Source organism: Phocoena sinus, chromosome 2 (assembly GCF_008692025.1).
Source record: "Phocoena sinus isolate mPhoSin1 chromosome 2, mPhoSin1.pri, whole genome shotgun sequence".
NCBI lineage: Eukaryota > Metazoa > Chordata > Mammalia > Artiodactyla > Phocoenidae > Phocoena > Phocoena sinus.
In genome coordinates, this window is record NC_045764.1 from 5,814,579 (window position 1) to 5,833,387 (window position 18,809).

At 43.8% G+C, this 18,809-nt stretch overlaps 2 protein-coding genes across 2 annotated transcripts in view; one reads left to right on the top strand and one right to left on the bottom strand.

Moving 5' to 3' along the window:
- Nucleotides 1–746: 746 nt before the first annotated feature.
- C1QL3 (complement C1q like 3) lies at nucleotides 747–8,473 on the top strand. Its single transcript, XM_032622319.1, has 2 exons — nucleotides 747–2,177; nucleotides 8,171–8,473. Exons 1-2 carry the CDS (start codon nucleotides 1,590–1,592, stop codon nucleotides 8,348–8,350), a joined length of 768 nt encoding a protein of 255 aa, XP_032478210.1. The 5' UTR covers nucleotides 747–1,589; the 3' UTR covers nucleotides 8,351–8,473.
- A 2,272-nt stretch (nucleotides 8,474–10,745) lies between these two features.
- Nucleotides 10,746–18,809, bottom strand: part of PTER (phosphotriesterase related) — a 71,836-nt gene continuing 63,772 nt past the window's right edge. Inside the window, 1 exon segment of the mRNA XM_032617450.1 lies at nucleotides 10,746–11,793. Coding sequence (XP_032473341.1) covers nucleotides 11,586–11,793 — 208 coding nt within the window. The 3' untranslated portion in view covers nucleotides 10,746–11,585.

Below are 18,809 nucleotides of genomic sequence, written 5' to 3' on the forward strand. Positions count from 1 at the left end.
TCTCATGCCTGTGGCACCTTTAAGTAAATGCAGCTTAGGTCAGTGGCTGAATCTCCTGAAAGGCTGCTGGAACTGTACGTCTGTAAATAAGAGTTCGTATGTATACACCCACCATCTGCAGCGTTAGTAAAAAGAAGCAACCCTCCCCCGCTTTGATGCGGTGGGCATGTTCATTTAAAATCATTGAGAAACGGCCTTTGTCTCTTCAACACACCTTACTGTTCTCTGGGAAACATCTTATTTCATTTTGGAAGGCTGGTGAGGAAAACCATAAGGTTAAAAAAAAAAATCACATCTACCATCTGGAAAATTCTAGAGGGCTCTCCTTATGTTAAAAGTGGCATTTTGAAAAAACACCTGAAACGCTGATGGTGGGTGAGCCATTAGAGAAATACTGTCGACCCAGCCATCCTCCTTTCAACCTTCAGCTGCACCCTCCAACTGGGGCTGCAGGCAGTGGGGAAACAGGGGACTTAGGTGTGACTCTTGAGTGCTGAAGGCTACAGCACGTCTGTCTCACTCCCCACCCCCATCTGTCCAGCGAGAGCGCCGCCATCGGCTGGGCTCAGCAAGGGAGTATTCAGAATCTCACTGTTCATCCATGTGCAGAGGGTGGGGGGGGAAGAGAGGCCGAGGGGGGGAAAAATCCCACATTGTCAGAGTAATGCCAAACTCCCTTTGAGTGGGATGAGAAGAGCAGATGCCGCAATGAGATGCCAAAGCGGCTCCCCTTCCTCTGCGCCTTGGGTGCCTATAAATTGCTCCGGCGCGCGTTTGTCAGCCTCCTCTTCTCCTGGCAGGTGGTACCCAGGCAGAATTCTGCGTTCAGTCTCTCTCTCGCTCCGCTCCCGGCGGTGAGGCGCTCGCCGCTGCCCGCCAGCCCCTCCGCTCCAGCCCGGAGCCTCCCCGAGCCGCCGGTGCCCAGCGCCGCCGCTCCGCGCCCCCGGGGGGCGCCTGGCCTGAGCTCGCGCGGCCGGCGCGGGGTTTGGGGGATGCGCATCTATTAGAGTTCTGGTGGTTGCCAAGGAGGAAAAGAAGAAAACAAAAACAAAAAAGGCAGGAGGAGGGCGATCCCAGCGAGCGAAAGAAGAGGAGGCAGAAAAAGGCAACTTCAGACGGAAAGTTGGTGCGAACTGGCGCAGTCGGCAAAACCGGCAAAGTCGATCGCGGGCGGCGGCGGAAAAGTGTGAGCGGCCCCGGCGAGCGCGAGGGGCTGCGGCGGCTCTGCCCTCCCGGGGGCCGCGCCGGCGCCGGCGGCAGCCACAGGTGCGAAGGGGCTCGCGGGCGGCGAGAGGGCGCCCCGCGCACCCCACCCCCTGCTCGGGGACTTGCGCGCAAGTCGCCGGGCGTCCGAGCTCCCTCCCCAGCCGCAGCCTCGGCTGGGGGGGAGCGAGAGCAGGCGAGGAGCGGCCGGCGCGCGCGCCCGCCCAGGGGACTCGGGGTTCGCAGGGGGCTGTTTTCGGCTCTGAGGAGGTCCCCGCCCAACCTTCAAAATTTTGTCCAAAAGCAGACAAGAGGATCGCCCCGCGCTGAGCCGGCTGGTGGGCAGCAGGAGGCGCCTGATCGCCGCCGGGGCGCTGGGGGTGGTGATGGTGCTTCTGCTGGTCGTTCTCATCCCGGTGCTGGTGAGCTCGGCCGGCACGTCGGCGCACTACGAGATGCTGGGCACCTGCCGCATGGTCTGCGACCCTTACGGGGGCACCAAGGCGCCCAGCACGGCCGCCACGCCCGACCGCGGCCTCATGCAGTCCCTGCCCACCTTCATCCAGGGCCCCAAAGGCGAGGCAGGCAGGCCCGGGAAGGCGGGCCCGCGGGGGCCCCCCGGTGAGCCCGGGCCGCCGGGCCCCGCGGGCCCGCCGGGCGAGAAGGGCGAGCCCGGCCGCCAAGGCCTGCCGGGCCCTCCCGGGGCGCCCGGCCTGAACGCGGCCGGGGCCATCAGCGCCGCCACCTACAGCACGGTGCCCAAGATCGCCTTCTACGCCGGCCTCAAGCGGCAGCACGAAGGCTACGAGGTGCTCAAGTTCGACGACGTGGTCACCAACCTCGGTAACCACTACGATCCCACCACGGGCAAGTTCACCTGCTCCATCCCGGGCATCTACTTCTTCACCTACCACGTCCTGATGCGCGGAGGGGATGGCACCAGCATGTGGGCCGATCTCTGCAAAAACAACCAGGTGAGCGCGGGCAGGCGGCGGGGAGGGCGGGGAGGGAGCGCGGGAAGGTGCAGGCGAGAGGGAGGAGACCCCGGGCGCGGGGGTGGGAGCCCGCGGAGGAAGGGCGCGGCAGCCCCGCTCCCGGGAGCCGAGAGCGAGGGGCAACGCCGTTCTACCCCGGGAAGGCTGGGGTCGTACGCCAAAGAGCGCCCGGCGGCCTGGAGACTGTGGTTCCCGAGCCCGGGACCTGCACTTGGTGCGCGCGACCCCCGAGGGGTGGAAGCCGGGGTTCGGTCCCCGGGGCAGTTTGTGCACCGCGGGGAGTCCCGGAGCAGCGAGCGACCCCCGGCTGCGGGGTTCTCAGCCGTGCGGGGTCACTGTCAGGCCCTGGCGGGGATGGGAGGGCTGGGGGAGCCAGGAGTGGGCGTGCCAGGGTGACAAACCCGGGGGAGAAAGACCGGGGCCCAAGGGAGAAAGAAGGGGCGCGGAGTGAGTCCAAGCCGGGCGCGTCCAAGGCCGAGGCAGAACCACGGGGCCGGCGGTCGCAAGGTCCCTGCAGCGTCCCAGACCCGGGAAACTCACAGATGGTCAGATTCGAGATGCAAAAACTCTGCTGTAGATTTCAGCTGAAGAAGGGGGAGATGTAATGAGTGCTGCTAACAAAAGGAAAAGTTGAGACTCTGGGTCTGTGCCGTAAAGCACGCTCGCAGACACAGAACCCAAACTCCACTGGCTGGAGGCGGAGGGCGCACGGGCAGGTGGTCGGGAGGCCGGGCGGAAGAGCCCAGCCCCGGGGCTCTGGGCCTCAGTGCCAGCGAGCCCCAGGGCGCCTGCGTGAGGGTCTTTCCAACCCAGCCTTTTGCTCACAGGCGGCAGTGGCCTTGGCCTTGGCCTTGGCTGTGAAATAGCCTCAGATCAGCCCTCGGCCAGAGGACCTGCTCTCCTGAGCCGAGATGACCGGCGCTGCCACAAGGGCCACTGGTCTGCAGTGTTATGCTGGGGCCACTTCCCCGTTTGCTTGAGAAATTCGCGGTCATTGCAAAACCAAAGTGTGTCCCATCTCTTCATGGGGGGAGGAAAATAATATCTGTAATTACCTCAAAGTGTAATCAGACCCTCTGCAGGTCTGAATCAGCAGCGGCTGGGGGAGACCTTGCAGCCTGCAGTCTGAGTTGAATGCCTGGGCTTCAACTTTGCTTATTGGGTGGTCCAGGGAGTGGCCCCCGCTACCCTGCCGTGGCCAGTTGTGATTTTACAAGGGCTCTCCGGCTTCAGGTCACTTCTCCCTCGAATTCAGACCTTTCTAGCTGTAACCCAGGTTTCTATTAGCAACATTAAAAGCAGAATTTATTCCAAAGTCCTAATTCACAGTGTCAGAATTCTTCCAAAGTGGAAGACAAATACCCTAAACGTATAAGAGGAAGGACAGAATATCCTGTCCCTCCCGCTACCTACCACCCCTCACTTCTAAAGGAATTCAGAAGTAAGTAGCTTAAGGGACCCTAAGGTCACATAGAACAAAAAGAGGAAAAATGGCCACCAGGAGGCACTGACAGGGTTGTTTATTGTAGTTCTTATACACGAAGATAATATTAAGATAAATAAAAAGTATTCACCGAGCAGTGGGATAGTTATAGGTAAATGGCTAAAAATGCCATGACGCATTGTACCAAAATAGAGCTGTCGTGTCACCCTCACAAAAGGACTTGTGAGCAGCCCCTCAGCAGGCAGGGATGAGGCACCCGTTTATTTACAAATTGGCTGTCTTCTGACTCAAAGGTTAGGTCTGGCAGATACTATCAGGCTGGAGAGATTGTTTTCAGAGGTATTAATTCAAATAGAATAAGATTCAAGTTTTACCAATGTATAAAAACACACTTCTTTAAGTATCTGGAAATTGCAACTGCATGAAAAGCTAGGGAACAGTACATTTAAATTAGTTTAAATGTTGATGCTGAGGCCCAGGTCAAGATTCCAAGAAAACCATTCCATATTATGTGTTCTATGTGCATTTTGGTTTTTTAAAAAATTTTTTCATTGTTTGGAGTGTAGCATGCTTTTTTGTATCATCCTAGCATGTACATTCTATGAGGATGGAGGGGGAAGAAAAAAAAAAAAGGCACAACAGCTGACCTTAAAATGTCTAATGCTTTGCATTGGCATTATTAAGCCGATACTTCTACAAAAGGTGAGCAACAAGTTATTCAGAAAAACAAATCTAGTAGAAAACGATATATTTTCGAGTTCAGCACGGACTGTTTTGCAAAATGGTTATTGCAATATTACTGTTAAGGAATTCTATATCTAGAATAGAACTGTTTTGTAAAGTCTGGTCTGCAGGCGTTGCAAATGAGAAATCTTTAAAAATCCTTTTCTAATTAATATTAAAGAAAGAGTTTTTCCTTGATTTTCAGTTTTGCTCTTGTCTGATCACTTCTTAGTTGGCAGGCAGTTCCCCCCTCTGAGCTGACCTAATTTGTTTTCATAAAACAGAAACTCAGAGATCCATGTCAGCGTAATGTTCTATGGATTAAGTGGATTTGGGAAGCACAGAAAAATTAAACTAAAAATGCAGTTCACTCTAGGATAGAGGAACGCCTCTGGACGCTAACCACATGAGAACCATTTTATTTATGCTTTGTGTTTGAATGCAGGATCACAGATGGAAACATCAAAGGCCAGTAAATTAACCTGATGCGCCACTTAACCTTTTGTTTATGATTCCACAGAAGTACAATGAAAATGAAATTATGAGAGCATCAGTAGCGATTAATTAAATTAGCAAATGTTACCATAAATATTGTCTCTAATGATAAACCCTCCCTAATAAGATAATGCTGAGGCAGAATAGCCTATTACATCCTCACAAACACAGCACTAAAAGGATCACGGTTCTCATGTTCCCCAGAAAACCATCAACCTAAATTTAATCTTACCCTGTCTAAAAAGCCCATGACAGTGCATATTAAAGGCAAAAGTTGGACTCAAATAGCTTTCCATAGAGACTGGAAATATTTTTTTAAATGTTTGTATACATTTAGCAGGAAACCTGAATAAAAAATATTGCTATTTGAATCCAGTCACTGTAGTACCACTCTAATAAGCCACTCTAGTAAAAACTAAAACTGGCTTAAGGTTAGAACTATAAAATAATTAAAGACTAGATTTTACTCTAAGAATTTATTAGTTATGGCACCATTGAACATGACATATATTGGAAACAAGACAGTTTGTGGGCTGTTATTCATTTATTAGCAAGATTAATGAAATGTCAAATGAATTATCTTTCTAGGGGCTGTGAAACGTGCACCAAAGATCAGCAGAATCTAAAGAGTTAACTTAACGAGATGGAAAGGTATTAGAGTACATTTAGGTAGAAATGGGTATATCGGGCTAAGGAAAGGATGCATCATATCGTCAGAGAAAATGCTGAAATCTGTGTACATTTAGGAACCTGAAAATAGCCTCCAGGGTGGACGCATTACTTTCCTCAATAGTCTGATGGCTTAAAGGAAGAATTGTTGGAAGTTACTGGGCTGGATACTACAGCTTGAAATGTCAAGTCCCATTATACCTTTAGAGTGTGATCAGGTGAGCGGGCATACTAGAATCACGCAAAGCACTCTGGAGTATGGCAGGTATTTAATTGGGAGAGTCTTATGGTTCAAATCTTAGAGAATCACTTTCATTAAAAAGCAATCACACTGGCTTTATCCAACAAAGGAAGTGAAAACCATAAGGGTAACCTTCCAGTCTGTGGGATCATAATAATGCATTTGCAGGGTTTTGTGGTAACACCTACTGAATAAAGATGGTAACAATTTTGTGGGCTTGTGGTTATATCCCACGGAATAAAAATGGCATGTTATATTTATTTATTTAAGACTGTTGTCTCTAAATCAAGGGATTTTAATGAACCCCAGTTCCCAAATGCCCTCATGTAGAAAACAGTGTTAAAGCATAATACCCATAGAACTCAATACTAAATACCTAAAGCACTAAATAAAAATGTGTGTCTGGTTATTAATCATAGGTGAGAAGTATATCATAGATTGATAATTAATACATTACTAATATAGCTAATTAGTATTTTATATTTTAATTTTTCTCACCCATTAAAAATCCACACATTAAAAAAAAAATCAGGTCCTAAGAGTACGGTTCTTTCTCCTTGTAGATTTTTTTTTTTCCCCCTGGGGACTAATGACTAGATGAAATTAATGAATCAAAGCATCCAACTCCTATAAACTAGTGATTAATTCCTAGGAAATATTATGACATTAAATTGTATTATTACTTAATGGTCAAAACGGATCAACTCACCAAGTTGGTGTATACATTTAAGTCAGTGCTTGTGAGCATAATTATATTTTGCTTTCATTTTATTAGTGTCAGCGCAATGTTAAGAAATTCTGAATCTTTTAAGCCCTTTTCTCCTTTTGCTATATGATACCCAGGAATAATTTTTTTAAATACTACTCAAATTACTTTACAAGTTCAGCAGTGTCAAAGAGTCTTCTCCTTTTTTAACATTTCAGCATTAATGTGAGAACATACCACATGAAAATTTAATTTGAAAACCAATCATTTAAATTTTGATGTCTCATTTCTCGCATTTTGCCAAGTGATAAAATCTCACATATTGCACCCCAAGTCACGCATTATTACGTAGTGCAGGTTTACAAAACCACTAAGTCACTTGCTGTGTTATTCGGAGAAATATCATTACAGTGGAAGAGAAACAAGCCACAAAGTAGATGTTTTACTGAAATAAATCAAGTACACGTCTGCCTATTGAAAAAATTTTTTCCAAGTCAGAATCAAAATATAGCTAAACGGATATGAAGCCTAATTGGAGTTGAGGATGTGACAGAATGTCCATATTACTTGATATGATGGGTGGGCAATTGGACTGTTTGCAAATGTCTGTCAGCTCACTAATGAGATCACAGGCTCAACCTGAGTGGATTAGAAGCAAACCTCCATCCTCAAAGCAAACCACACATTCAGAATCACCTCAATATAAAAGGGTATTCAATGAGATCATTCAAAAGAATTTAGAAATTTTAGAGACTTCAAATTATAGAAATGTAGTTCCTTCTATAACTTTTAGATGTGTAGAAATTAAATAGCTTATTTACGTACACACATCACAATTAAGTGATAAAAAGGCACAAATAGAAAAAAGAACTCTGAAGACTTTTAAACCAAAGATGTTTCATTGAGTTAAGCTTTGGGTACAGGGGCTTTTCCTTGAATTAGATTTCAAAAGCCCAAAATCAAAATGATTTTTCTTTTTTTCTTCCTGTATAGTAGAGTTACGGGAGTGGGATTTCTTTGAGTCTGTACGTACTGTGGATCTCAATTTTCTAATAATCATGGGGACCAACAGAAGTTTGGATTGAACTTCTGTCCTCCAACAGCTGGTTAGGATATCGCTGCCTGGCTTTAATTAAAATGCAAAAAAGTGGCCATTTCAAGAAGTGATTGGGTACAGAGTCACAAGGAATTAGAAAAAGTCATGATTTAGGAAGAGAATAGAGTGGTATGCATTGTTTACCACGTATAGTAAAAAGAGACACAAAGACTGTTAGAATCACCTTCACGAAAGCACTATTTTCTCCTTTCCAATAACATAGTCGAAACTGTTACAAAGATATCCTCATAAAGCCCCAAGGCCAAGGTGGACTTGGCTGTGCTAAATTCAGTGCCATGGCAGCCAGTCTGCTTATGATGCTGTGTGAATGCCAAAAAAAAAAAAGAAAGAAAGAAAGAAAAGAAAGCCTGAGCTTTGTGACCACCTAGAGGGGTGGGATAGGGAGGGTGGGAGGGAGGGAGACGCAAGAGGGAAGAGATATGGGAACATATGTACATGTATAGCTGCTTCACTTTGTTATAAAGCAGAAACTAACACACCGTCGTAAAGCAGTTATACTCCAATAAAGATATTTTTAAAAGAAAGAAAGCCTGAGAATTCTCTCTTACAAATTCTAATTCTTGTCTGTTTCACGCAGGTGCGTGCTAGCGCGATCGCCCAAGACGCTGATCAGAATTACGACTATGCGAGCAATAGCGTCGTTCTTCATTTGGAGCCAGGAGACGAAGTCTACATCAAATTAGACGGTGGGAAAGCCCACGGAGGAAACAACAACAAATACAGCACATTTTCTGGATTTATTATCTATGCTGACTGATCATGCAAAAACTAAGCTTATTACTCTGAGTTTGGACACTGGATTCGTATGGCTAACGTCAGTGAATCGAGGACCCCAGGGGATGCCGGATGCGGGGCGCCTCAGCTGTGTGTATGTGGGGAATTCAAATGCTACCTGACTCACATCTGTATACTCAGAAACATTATGTAAAAAAAAATATTAAAAGCAAGATAAGCAGATGTTGATCCACTACCGCCAAAGCAAATATTCCTATTGTTCGTGTCGATGTGAATGAAGTCCTATATAGATCACACATTTTTATAGAAAAATCTAAGACACTGAATTATTTCTTCCATATATACGATACTTTGGTGTACTGTGATCTTGCTGCTTTTATCCATATGTCAGCTTTGGTTCTTGTGAGTTTACCTGCTTATTATTGATACTCGGGGTCCATTCATAGCGTGGGGAAGAATGATTTTTACCCCGCAGGAGGAGGTCTCATTGACATAATGCTGCTTTGTCCCCAAAGAAATTGTCTGCCTTGTACTCCTGTTAACTTTAGAGCTAGACCTGGGAATGATTCAACTTTAAGCCTTAACCTGGAATTTTCTGGATTTGAGGGAATTCCCAAGCCTGTGATCACGTTTCACATTCTTTTTCTTAGGAATCTTCTTTCCTCTCTTTTCGGGTGATAGTCTTTAAAAGTAGAGATTGAACTTGTATCATAGGATTACCCTCTAAGTGTGTAAATGTGTAATTACGTATGGTATTTAGAAAAATCCCCCTGTGTCCAGTTTGTCGATAGAATGCATTTAGGTTTACTTGGAAAGTCAGAGAAATTTATTCTTTGGTGTTAAATCAGACTGAGGCTTTTGCCTTCTTTGGAACAAAAGATTATTCATAACCCAACGCATATAGGTTTAATTTGCGCTGGTGCATGCGTCACCAAGGGGACACTAAGCAAGGCCTTCAAATAGTTACCTACAAGTCATGGCCTGAGGTTATTTCGACGTGAACAATTTCACATATAACCAATACGACAATAAAGTGTATATATTTTATACAAATAACCTGCTACATATATATATGTATGTGTACATATATATATATGTTAGATGAAAAATATATATGGCTTCAGACCGTAGGCACAATGGCTGTATAGCCCCAAAAATTTAATTTAAAGAAGTGTACGTGTAGGCACACACACAAACGTGTATAAGTTATTTGACTTATCTTGGATTGAAATATATTTTGGAAGACAAAAATATATGAAGTAGCAAAATAATTTAGATGACTTCTAAGAGTTATCCAGAAAATTAAATTTTATTAGGTTAAAATGCCCCGGAAATCATGTGTCTGTAAATTAGGTCTGTGGCTTCTTTATTACCATATGCCAATCAATACTTTCACTGCGTTCTGTGGCCGACTGTTACTGTTAGGACTGCAGAGATGAAGTAGCTCTCCTTTGCAGTGTTTATGAAATATATACATTTGAATGAGCGATGTTTTTCTTTTTTCTCAGGTGGACCGAAGCTGACAGTAAAGTAGATTTTGAGAGTAGTGCAAATCCTTCCTCTCTGGTTAAAGTACACTGCCAAAAGCCATCTCTTTAATCTAAGAAAAAGATTTAAAATGCGTGTTGATACGTCCTAACTATCAGACAGCTTCCACTATTACAATGAAAAATCTGTTCCGCTCTCAGGTGCCTTTGAAGACTCTTTGAGAAGTAGATTTCAAAAACAGAGATTGAAAAATCTGCCTGTTTTACTGGCGAAGGACATTTGCATTTTTTTCATTTAAAGGAGTTAGTTTGTTCTGTTCGGCTCATTTCTCTTGGATACTTTCTGTTCTAATACACAGAAAGCTTGACCATCGTTGATCCACAGAAATATCTTTTATTTAGCCAACCTCAGCTTTCCAAAAGAGTTATGCCTGGTGTTCCCATCTGAATGTGCTGTTTGCTTGGTTTAAATGCCTTGGTCTGAGTAACTCTCGTGATTTATATGATTAAAAACATGTAAGCCCGTTTATCAAGAATAATGACTAATTCTATTTGGCCTTTCTAATATGTAAGATAACTCATAAAGGAATTGCAGTGGATTTTATTTCCATTTAACAATATGTATTTATCAAAGAGGAATTAGCAGTAAGGGTTTGGAGATTTTTGTTTAGGTAACAAATCATAGTAAAGGATTCGACCAAAAGATTAGCTTATAAACAGCAGAACACGTCAACTGAGAGTTTTAAAAAGGCTTTATTTACACAAAACATCAGGGCTGGGTGTCTTTTAAAGAGTTGGCTCTAGAATCAGACTGTCACTTCTAATAGATCTGACATTTTCTTCAGATAAGTAAGCGTTATTTTCTCTGTTCAGGCCCACGGAAAGACAAATAAAAGGTAAAGGAAATAAAGAGAATATATATAAGGCAAACATTTCTCTTTTTTTTTTTTTTTTGCATTCTATATTATTAATTAAATTGTGGCCTTTGTTACTATAAATGTAATGATTCATTAAACTATATTATGTAATATATTTTGACTTTTATGATTGAATTTTTCTAATTGAGTACTATGTTATGTGTTCATGTCCCCTTGTACAAATTTTTCAAAACACAACAAAATTTATAGGAAAACTGGATACCAGAAAGCCACAGGCAACAAAACTGATTTATTATCAGTATATATAGATAGGTGAACAGCATATAATTAACCTTCCACAATATTTTTACCATTGTGAATTGGTAATTATATTACAGTATCTTTTGAGAAAAAAGTCTCAAAATTTAACTTCCCTCGCTGCAGAAACTATCTTGAAGTGCCATATTATTCATTAAGCATTAATTAAAGGACAGCAGGATAATTAGTAGAGTCATCAATATTACAGGAAACATTAGATTGCTCCAGAAAGGGGTAATTTAACTAGAAACACTTTAAATTTTCTCATGCAGTGCTGGTGATAGATTAAGAAAACAAAACAAAAGGAAGCAAAACTCCATTAAGGGGATGTAGACTGTAAATCGTTGTTTGGATATGGGTACTTTTGTCTTTACTTCGTTAAGGAAAAACAATAGGGCTTAATTAGGCTCAGTAACTCCCTGAAGGTACAGATGTAATAGCCAGTTTCTGAGAAGGCAGAAGTCTTCTAATTCTCCTAAAAAGGAAACGCTCTGTCAGTCCAGTGTAGCTCTGATTAATATCTCACAGTGGGTTTGAAATCCCTGTCTGTTCCCTGCAAGCTTTATACTCAAGGTATGAATTCAGAACAACCGTCCTATTTGAAAGTTAGCCATTGCTTGGGGTTCTCTATCAGTATCTTATCAAGTGCAGCCTCAGTTATACCTCTAAACATTTTAGGAACAATGTTGGTAAGTATATGAGAATAGCCGCGACCTCCGTATTTCGTCAGCCGATGCTTCGTATGTATGTCATGTGCCATCAGAATTCGATCTTCATAGCCCTCATCCACCAGAAGACGTACCCTGTGAAAAATGTTAACTCATTATATGGCACCGGTCTCACGTTTACAGTTTTCAGGGTGCTTTAAACTTTTTACTCATAAACCTATTGTGTTGTCATAAAGATACCGTCTTCCCTTGCGGCACGTGTCCCGGGAGACCCTTAATAAATATTGTGTGGTGATGATAAAGATATTACCGCATCCTAGTAGGAACGTGATCCTTATTCCCTGCACACAGAAATCCCTAGCCTGTGATATTTATGACGATGCCTGGCAATCCTGCATTAGAGACAGCTTCTGATAGGATGTGCCAGTTTGCGTAAGTGGCCACTTCAGCATTTTATTAAATAACTTTATTCTGGATTTGTAGCCAGCTCTCCATTCTAAAATGCCTCGCTTAGTCGACCCATTTTTCAGATTTCATTCTCTCTGTCTCTCCTTTTTCTCCTAGCAAATAAAATCAGCGACTGTTTGTGATTAAAATAGGGAAACAAAAGGAATCTTTGTACGCGTAAAACATTCTGAAAGTAAAATCAGTTGGTTTGAAAATGAAGGGCATATGATGAGCTTGATAGTTATTTTTAACTATCAAGTTAAAAATTATTTTTAACTAACTATTATTGAAGTACAGTTGGTTTACAGTGTTGTGTTAATTTCTGCTGTACAGCAAAGTGACCCCATTATACATATATATATTCTTTTTCATATTCTTTTCCATTATGGTTTATCACAGGATATTGAATACAGTTCCCTGTGCTATACAGAAGGACCTTGTTGTTTATCCATTTTCTGTGTAATAGTTTGCATCTGCTAACCCCAAACTCCCAATCCATCCCTCCCCCACCCGCCACCCCCTTGGCAACCACAAGTCTGTTCTCTATGTCTGTGAGTCTGTTTCCGTTTCGTAGATAGGTTCATTTGTGTCATATTTTAGATTGCTAGTCATTTTTAAAAGGTCAGTTACGGTCCCTCTGCGCTAGTCCTTTTGAAGCCGATGGGAATTTTGACTTAGTAGTAGTCTGGGAGCATTGGATTAAATTGGCCAATAAAAATTTACTCTTTCTTCCTTCCATTTCATTAAGATTGCTATAAATAATGAGCTGTTCCTTTAAATTTATAGTCAGTTGACTACAGAATGGCTTCCTGCCTATTGTCTAAACATCTAATCCTCTTGGCTTTGTTAAGTGCTGTAATCTGTAATGTGAGTCAGTCACCTCTGACAGCCACCATCTGTATAGGTCTGGACCCTGGGCATTGTCTGCCTTGACTTCCATGGGTCTCTGGTGGCAGGAGATGCAGGTTGGAGACCATGGCTGTTCTCTGGCATTTTCTGTCTTGTCTTGTCGATCCCTAGATTTCCAAATGGATCTAGGTGGATGGGTAGCGCCTTCTGCCAAGGACTAATTATTTGAAAGGTATCTTTTTTGTTTCGGTAGCATTTCTCGGCCTTCTAGTGCATGAGTCAGATTTAATAGCTACTACAGCAAGCAAAATGTGGGCCACTGCATCAAAAACCTCGAGCACAAAGCCTTGCCCTCTGAGAACATACATTTTAAAAGAAATTATACTTAAAGATTAGATCTTATGTTTGCAGGCCAAAGGAATGCCAGAAAAGAGCCAACCTGGGTGTTTTGTCTAGAAATCTGCGTTCACGTCACACGAACCTCACGTGTGTCCTAAGAATAGAGTGCTAGCTGTGCCACCATCATTATTTGCTTCTTTCTTTCTTTCTTTTTATTGAAGTATAGTTGACGTACGATAGTATATGTTACAGATGTACAGTATAGTGATTCACAAGTTTTAAAGGTTATACTCCATTTATAGTTATTATAAAATATTGGCTATATTCCCTATGTTGTACAATAGATCCTTGGAGCTTATTTCATACATAATAGTTTATACCTCTTAATCCCCTACCTCTGAATTCCCTATATCCCTACCTACCCCTCTCTAGGGGTAGGGCACTACCCGCCTCTCTAAGATGTGTATAATGTCCAAAAGACCTGATCTGAAGTTACTTGTGGAACAAACTCTCTTTAAGGGAATTATTTAAGGCAGTTACGCGATCGTTTATGAAAAGAGAGAAAGATTTGTCAGATGCATGTACAGTGCTGAAACATAGTGTGACAGACCTTGATCCGCAACTGGAAAGGAGTGTCACCTTACAGGAAATCTTAGGGTACGCTTTCCCCTGTGTCTCTTCTGAGCATTTTTGTCTCTTTTCCTTGTCTGAGAAAAAGAGATATCTTATTACGACAGAGGCACATTGGGGTAAACAGATTCCTGTAAGCGGCCTGTGTCAGACCCTGAAGCACAGAGCCGCTGAATAGTGCAGTAGTATGGAAAGATACTCGTTTCAGAATGGGAGCCCTTCGAGCCCATTAAGTCAAGAATCTGGAGACTAGTTATTTCATGAAAAAGAGAATGTCCTGGCTCTAGAAACATAATTATACCCTGACTATCAGGAAAACTGCCGGGTCACTCCTAAAATAAGAGATCGTCTCATATGCTGCGCCATTGTGTAGAAGAACAGTATTTAGAGAGAGACCGCCAGAAGGAAGGAACCAATACAGATGAGAAGACAAAAAATCACAGTAATTATAGAAATACAAATGAGTTCGTGTTTTGCAAACAAATATTAGAGAGAGACGACAAAGTGTGAAAAGGCAGAGATATAATAAGATTGAGAAATGGAGCATAAGATTGAAAACAGGTGTTAGACACAGAATTTCCGGTGCTGAAAACCAGAGGTGGGCAGAAGCGTGCTTCTCTGTTGCTGCACTTGAAAGCTTTGAGATTACTGAGGCTCAGAGAAGGACTGCTGATGAATGATGAAAATCAGGTGCCCAGGAGGTAGGGACAAGGGGATCCACACACAACCCAAAAGTCACTTAGTAATTACCGTGAGCTGTACTTGAGTCCAGGGACTTAATGCGTGGTTTTAATTTACAAAGATTAAGGATGCATATATCCACAGATACATAGATATACACAAACACACACGCACACATATACACTTTTTGATGTATTTCCGTACATCTAGAATGTTTACATTTAGCTCAGTGAAAGCTCATATCCCCATAGACCTCCCTCTGCAGATTCCCTCTTTTATTTCAGGTCTAGGAGTGTCGTGGAAAGCACAGGGGCGGAGAAGATACAGCTCACTGCCGTAAACGGGCTTAGAGAAACAAAGCAGGTCCTGGGAGCAAACTTCCTATTTCCGAGATGAATTGTAAAACGTGTGTTGAGGGCATTCATCAGGAAATCATGGTTTTGAGGTCATGAAAGATGAGGAAGGTCTACACAGCACCCCATTTCAAATTCCAGAGAATATTCACCTCTGAGTATGGTCCAAGCTAGTAGGACTCTTAGGAAACCTGTTTGCCTGTATTGAGTGGTACTCCTGGGCAAGGAAATTAAAATCATAAAACAAAACAAACAAACCAATAAATCTGTTTATCAAAGAACTGGTTTGAGTAGTAGGGAAAAAAAAAAAAAAAAAGCCCTAGCGATTCTGGTCAGAACAGTCAAAGCAGTTTGCTCGTGTAGAGCTGAGTGTCTCCATATTTATATACAAAACTACTGTAACGTCAGTCAACTCTGTGTGATGATATTAAACTTGAAGCCTATTTTACTGTTAATAAGCTCGTCAAGGAGGTCTGCCAGTACACAGGGACAGTAGAAGGCATACATGTAAGGATAGACTTCCCGGGGGAAAGACCCTAAGGCTGTCTCAGCTGTGGCCCCTGGCTCAAGACCTCCCCCTCAAACCCAATGTACATGTGTTCAACTCCTGCTGCTTGAGCCTCACGGTTTCTGGACATCACTTCTCTGCTGCAGTTTGGCTTTTACTCCCATTCCAACCAGTTTTCTACAGTCAGAACCCTGTTCTGCTCCGTGTCGCCATGGAGAACTACTTCCACTCAACCTTCCTTTCCCCACTCTGACCAGGAGTTCCATCCTTCTACTTTTTCGCTCACCTTCTTCCACTATCCGTACTCACCCATTTGCTTCAAGCATCCGGGGATTTTCCCCTGCTATGTTTATTCCTGGACATCTCTCCATCTCTCTCTACACTTTCTTCCCTCCAGCTTGGACCTCGTGACCCTCATCTCAACCCCTCCATGGTCCCCCCAATATCAACCACGTTTTTCAGACAGAACCCCAACCCTCAAGCTCTCTGTCTCCATCTTGTACTTCTACTCACAAAATTTCTTTGGTCCTATTACCAAAACACAAAACATTTTTTAGGAAAATAATCACCAAATCATGGACATTGGTGCCAATAGACAGTCATGTAGTCATGATCTCTGGCCTCCACTGGGTCTTCCACACAGCGGTATCTCTCTCATTCATTCACCATCCACTCCCAGCCTTTATCCTCCTCTACAAGGTCCTGCCATGAATCCATTCCTTCCTTCTCAGGAGATGACCATGTCTCCTTCACAGGCGCCCTAGAGATCACACGGGATCATCTGTCCTCAGTTTCCTGTTCCTCTCACCAAAACACCGTTCTGCACTCACTCCATTACCTGCCTCACCTGCTCTCATTTCCATGGAGAAAGTATACCTCCTTTCAACCAACTTCCTATTTGCTGCCCAGATTCCATCTCTTTGTCCCTTAGGAGCCTTCCTCTATATCTCTTAGCTGTCCAGATTTTTTTTAGGTTAACATTGACTGACCACTTCCATAGTCTACCCCAGACACTCAGCTACAAACCGCATATTTTATTTCATATAAATTCTATAATAACCCTGTAGATTAGGCACCACTTCCCTGGCAAAACCTTCCTTTGGTCCTGTCTGGACTTCTAGCTCCAGTGCTCCAGCCCTGCTTCCCTTTACTATCAAGCTTCTTGAAAGAGTAGCCTCTGTCCTCTTCGTCACCTTCTCCTCGTTCCTCAAGCCTTTTCTGCCAAGACTGCACTTATTGACTGAAATAAAAACTTCCTGGGCTTCCCTGGTGGCGCAGTGGTTAAGAATCCATCTGCCAATGCAGGGGACACGGGTCCGAGCCCTGGTCCAGGAAGATCCCACGTGCCACCAAGCAACTAAGCCCGTGCGCCACAACTACTGAGCCTACGCTCTAGAGCCCACGAGCCACGACTACTGAAGCCTGCGTGCCTAGAGCCTGTGCTTCGCAACAAGAGAAGCCACCGCAATGAGAAGCCCGTGCACCACAACAAAGAGTAGCCCCCGCTCGCAGCAACTAGAGAAAGCCCGTGTGCAGCAACGAAGACCCAACACAGCCAAAAATAAAATTAAAAAAAAACAAACAACTTCCTGATTGTGAAATCCAATGGATACTTTTCAGTCTTTATCTCACTTGATATCTGCCACATATTAAAAGTGTTCAAGCCCTTCTGCTTTAAGTATTCTTCTCCAACTGTTAGACCCAGACGGTCTACGAAGGATTCCAACTCGCCCAAGAACCGCCAAGAGTCGAGAGCCGCTGCAACACGCAAGAGGTTTATTAGGAGCCGATGCACCGGGGTTCCCTGAACCTCACGCAGGAGGCCGATGGGGAACCCCTAAAAGCGGAATCACATACTTTTTATAGGTTTATTTACTCATAGGGCGGGTATATTCTCACAATGATTGGGTAAATGTGGTGACTTTTGAATTCATTGGCTTAGGAACTTTTGTCCCACCTTCTGGCCGTTATAGTTGTTTGTTCATTGTGGCGGTTAGGGCGTATACCTGTTACGGGCAACTGGAAAATTACCCGCTGTCTGGCAAGTCCCCGTCAACTGAAAAACTCCAAGAATTGGTTTCGATAGGGAGAAGGAGTGGCGCACGATAGGGAGAAGAATTGGTTTACGGGAACAAGTGAGGGGGTGGAAAGTCCCTAAAGGCCCCACATTCCCCCCCTTTTTTTTTTGTAACTAATTTCAATCATGGAATTTCAGTTTCTTTTTGCGAGTTTTGGTATTGTTGCCTTAGCATTAAAACTTGTACCGTACTAATGCGTTCTCTAATAAAGGCTATCAGGCGATTCAGAATGCATGGTCCAAAAGTTAAAAGCAACAATAAAATAATGAGGGGCCCTAACAAGGTGGAAACTAAAGTAGTAAGCCAGGGAGATTTATCAAACCATGATTGAAACCATCCTTTTTGATTTTCCCTTTCCTGTTGTCTTTTGTCCAGGCGCTCCCTAAGTTTGTCCATAGTTTTGGTAATAGCCCCAGAATGATCAATATAAAAACAGCATTCTTCTTTTAGTGCAGCACATAGTCCGCCCTCCTTAAGGAACAGCAGATCTAATCCCCTCCTGCTTTGCATTACCACCTCTGAAAGCGAGGTGAGGGATTCTTTTAACTGAGTTATGGAACTTTTTAATGCCCGGAGGTCAACATCTACAGCTTGTCTTAAGGCATCATAATAGTGGGGTTGTTGGATGAGGGCTGTTGTACCCGTTCCTACCCCGGCTGCCATTCCTAGTCCTAGGAGTACAGCCAGGGTGAGTGTTATGGGTTCCCTCTTAAACCTTCCTCTGCCCTCATATTCATCTAGAAAGGATGAATCTGAATGATAAATGAGTCTGGGGACCAGCTGAACTAACACACAAAAATCGGTTGAAGCTTTAAGGACCTCTAAAGAAATGCAGGGGGTCAATCCTGTGTTACATGCCCACCATCCATCCGGAGGAGGGAGGAGATACCCTGAGCCCTGTGGGAGGCTTAAATTGGCACAAAGATGTCGGTGGGACGAGGGGGGCGTTCCTACACATGTACCGTTTCCTAATACTGAGGCCAGGGTCAATTTACTATTTTCTTCTTGTTTCCATCGACATTGATCTGGAGTGTTAACATTATTATAATTAGAATTATATCCTATAGCATCATAATAAGGGGGAGGAGCAGCATAGCAAAGCCAACATGATTTGGTAGCCTCCGGGTTTGTGGCATTTAAAACCTCAAAAGCCGCCTGGACCAATGAGAGCATTCGGTCCCGGGGGGGGGGGGGGGGGGGGGGGGTCTTGGGCTTGATTGTTATTCCTTTTGGCTCAGAAGTTTGGTTTCTTATCTCTGGTAACGC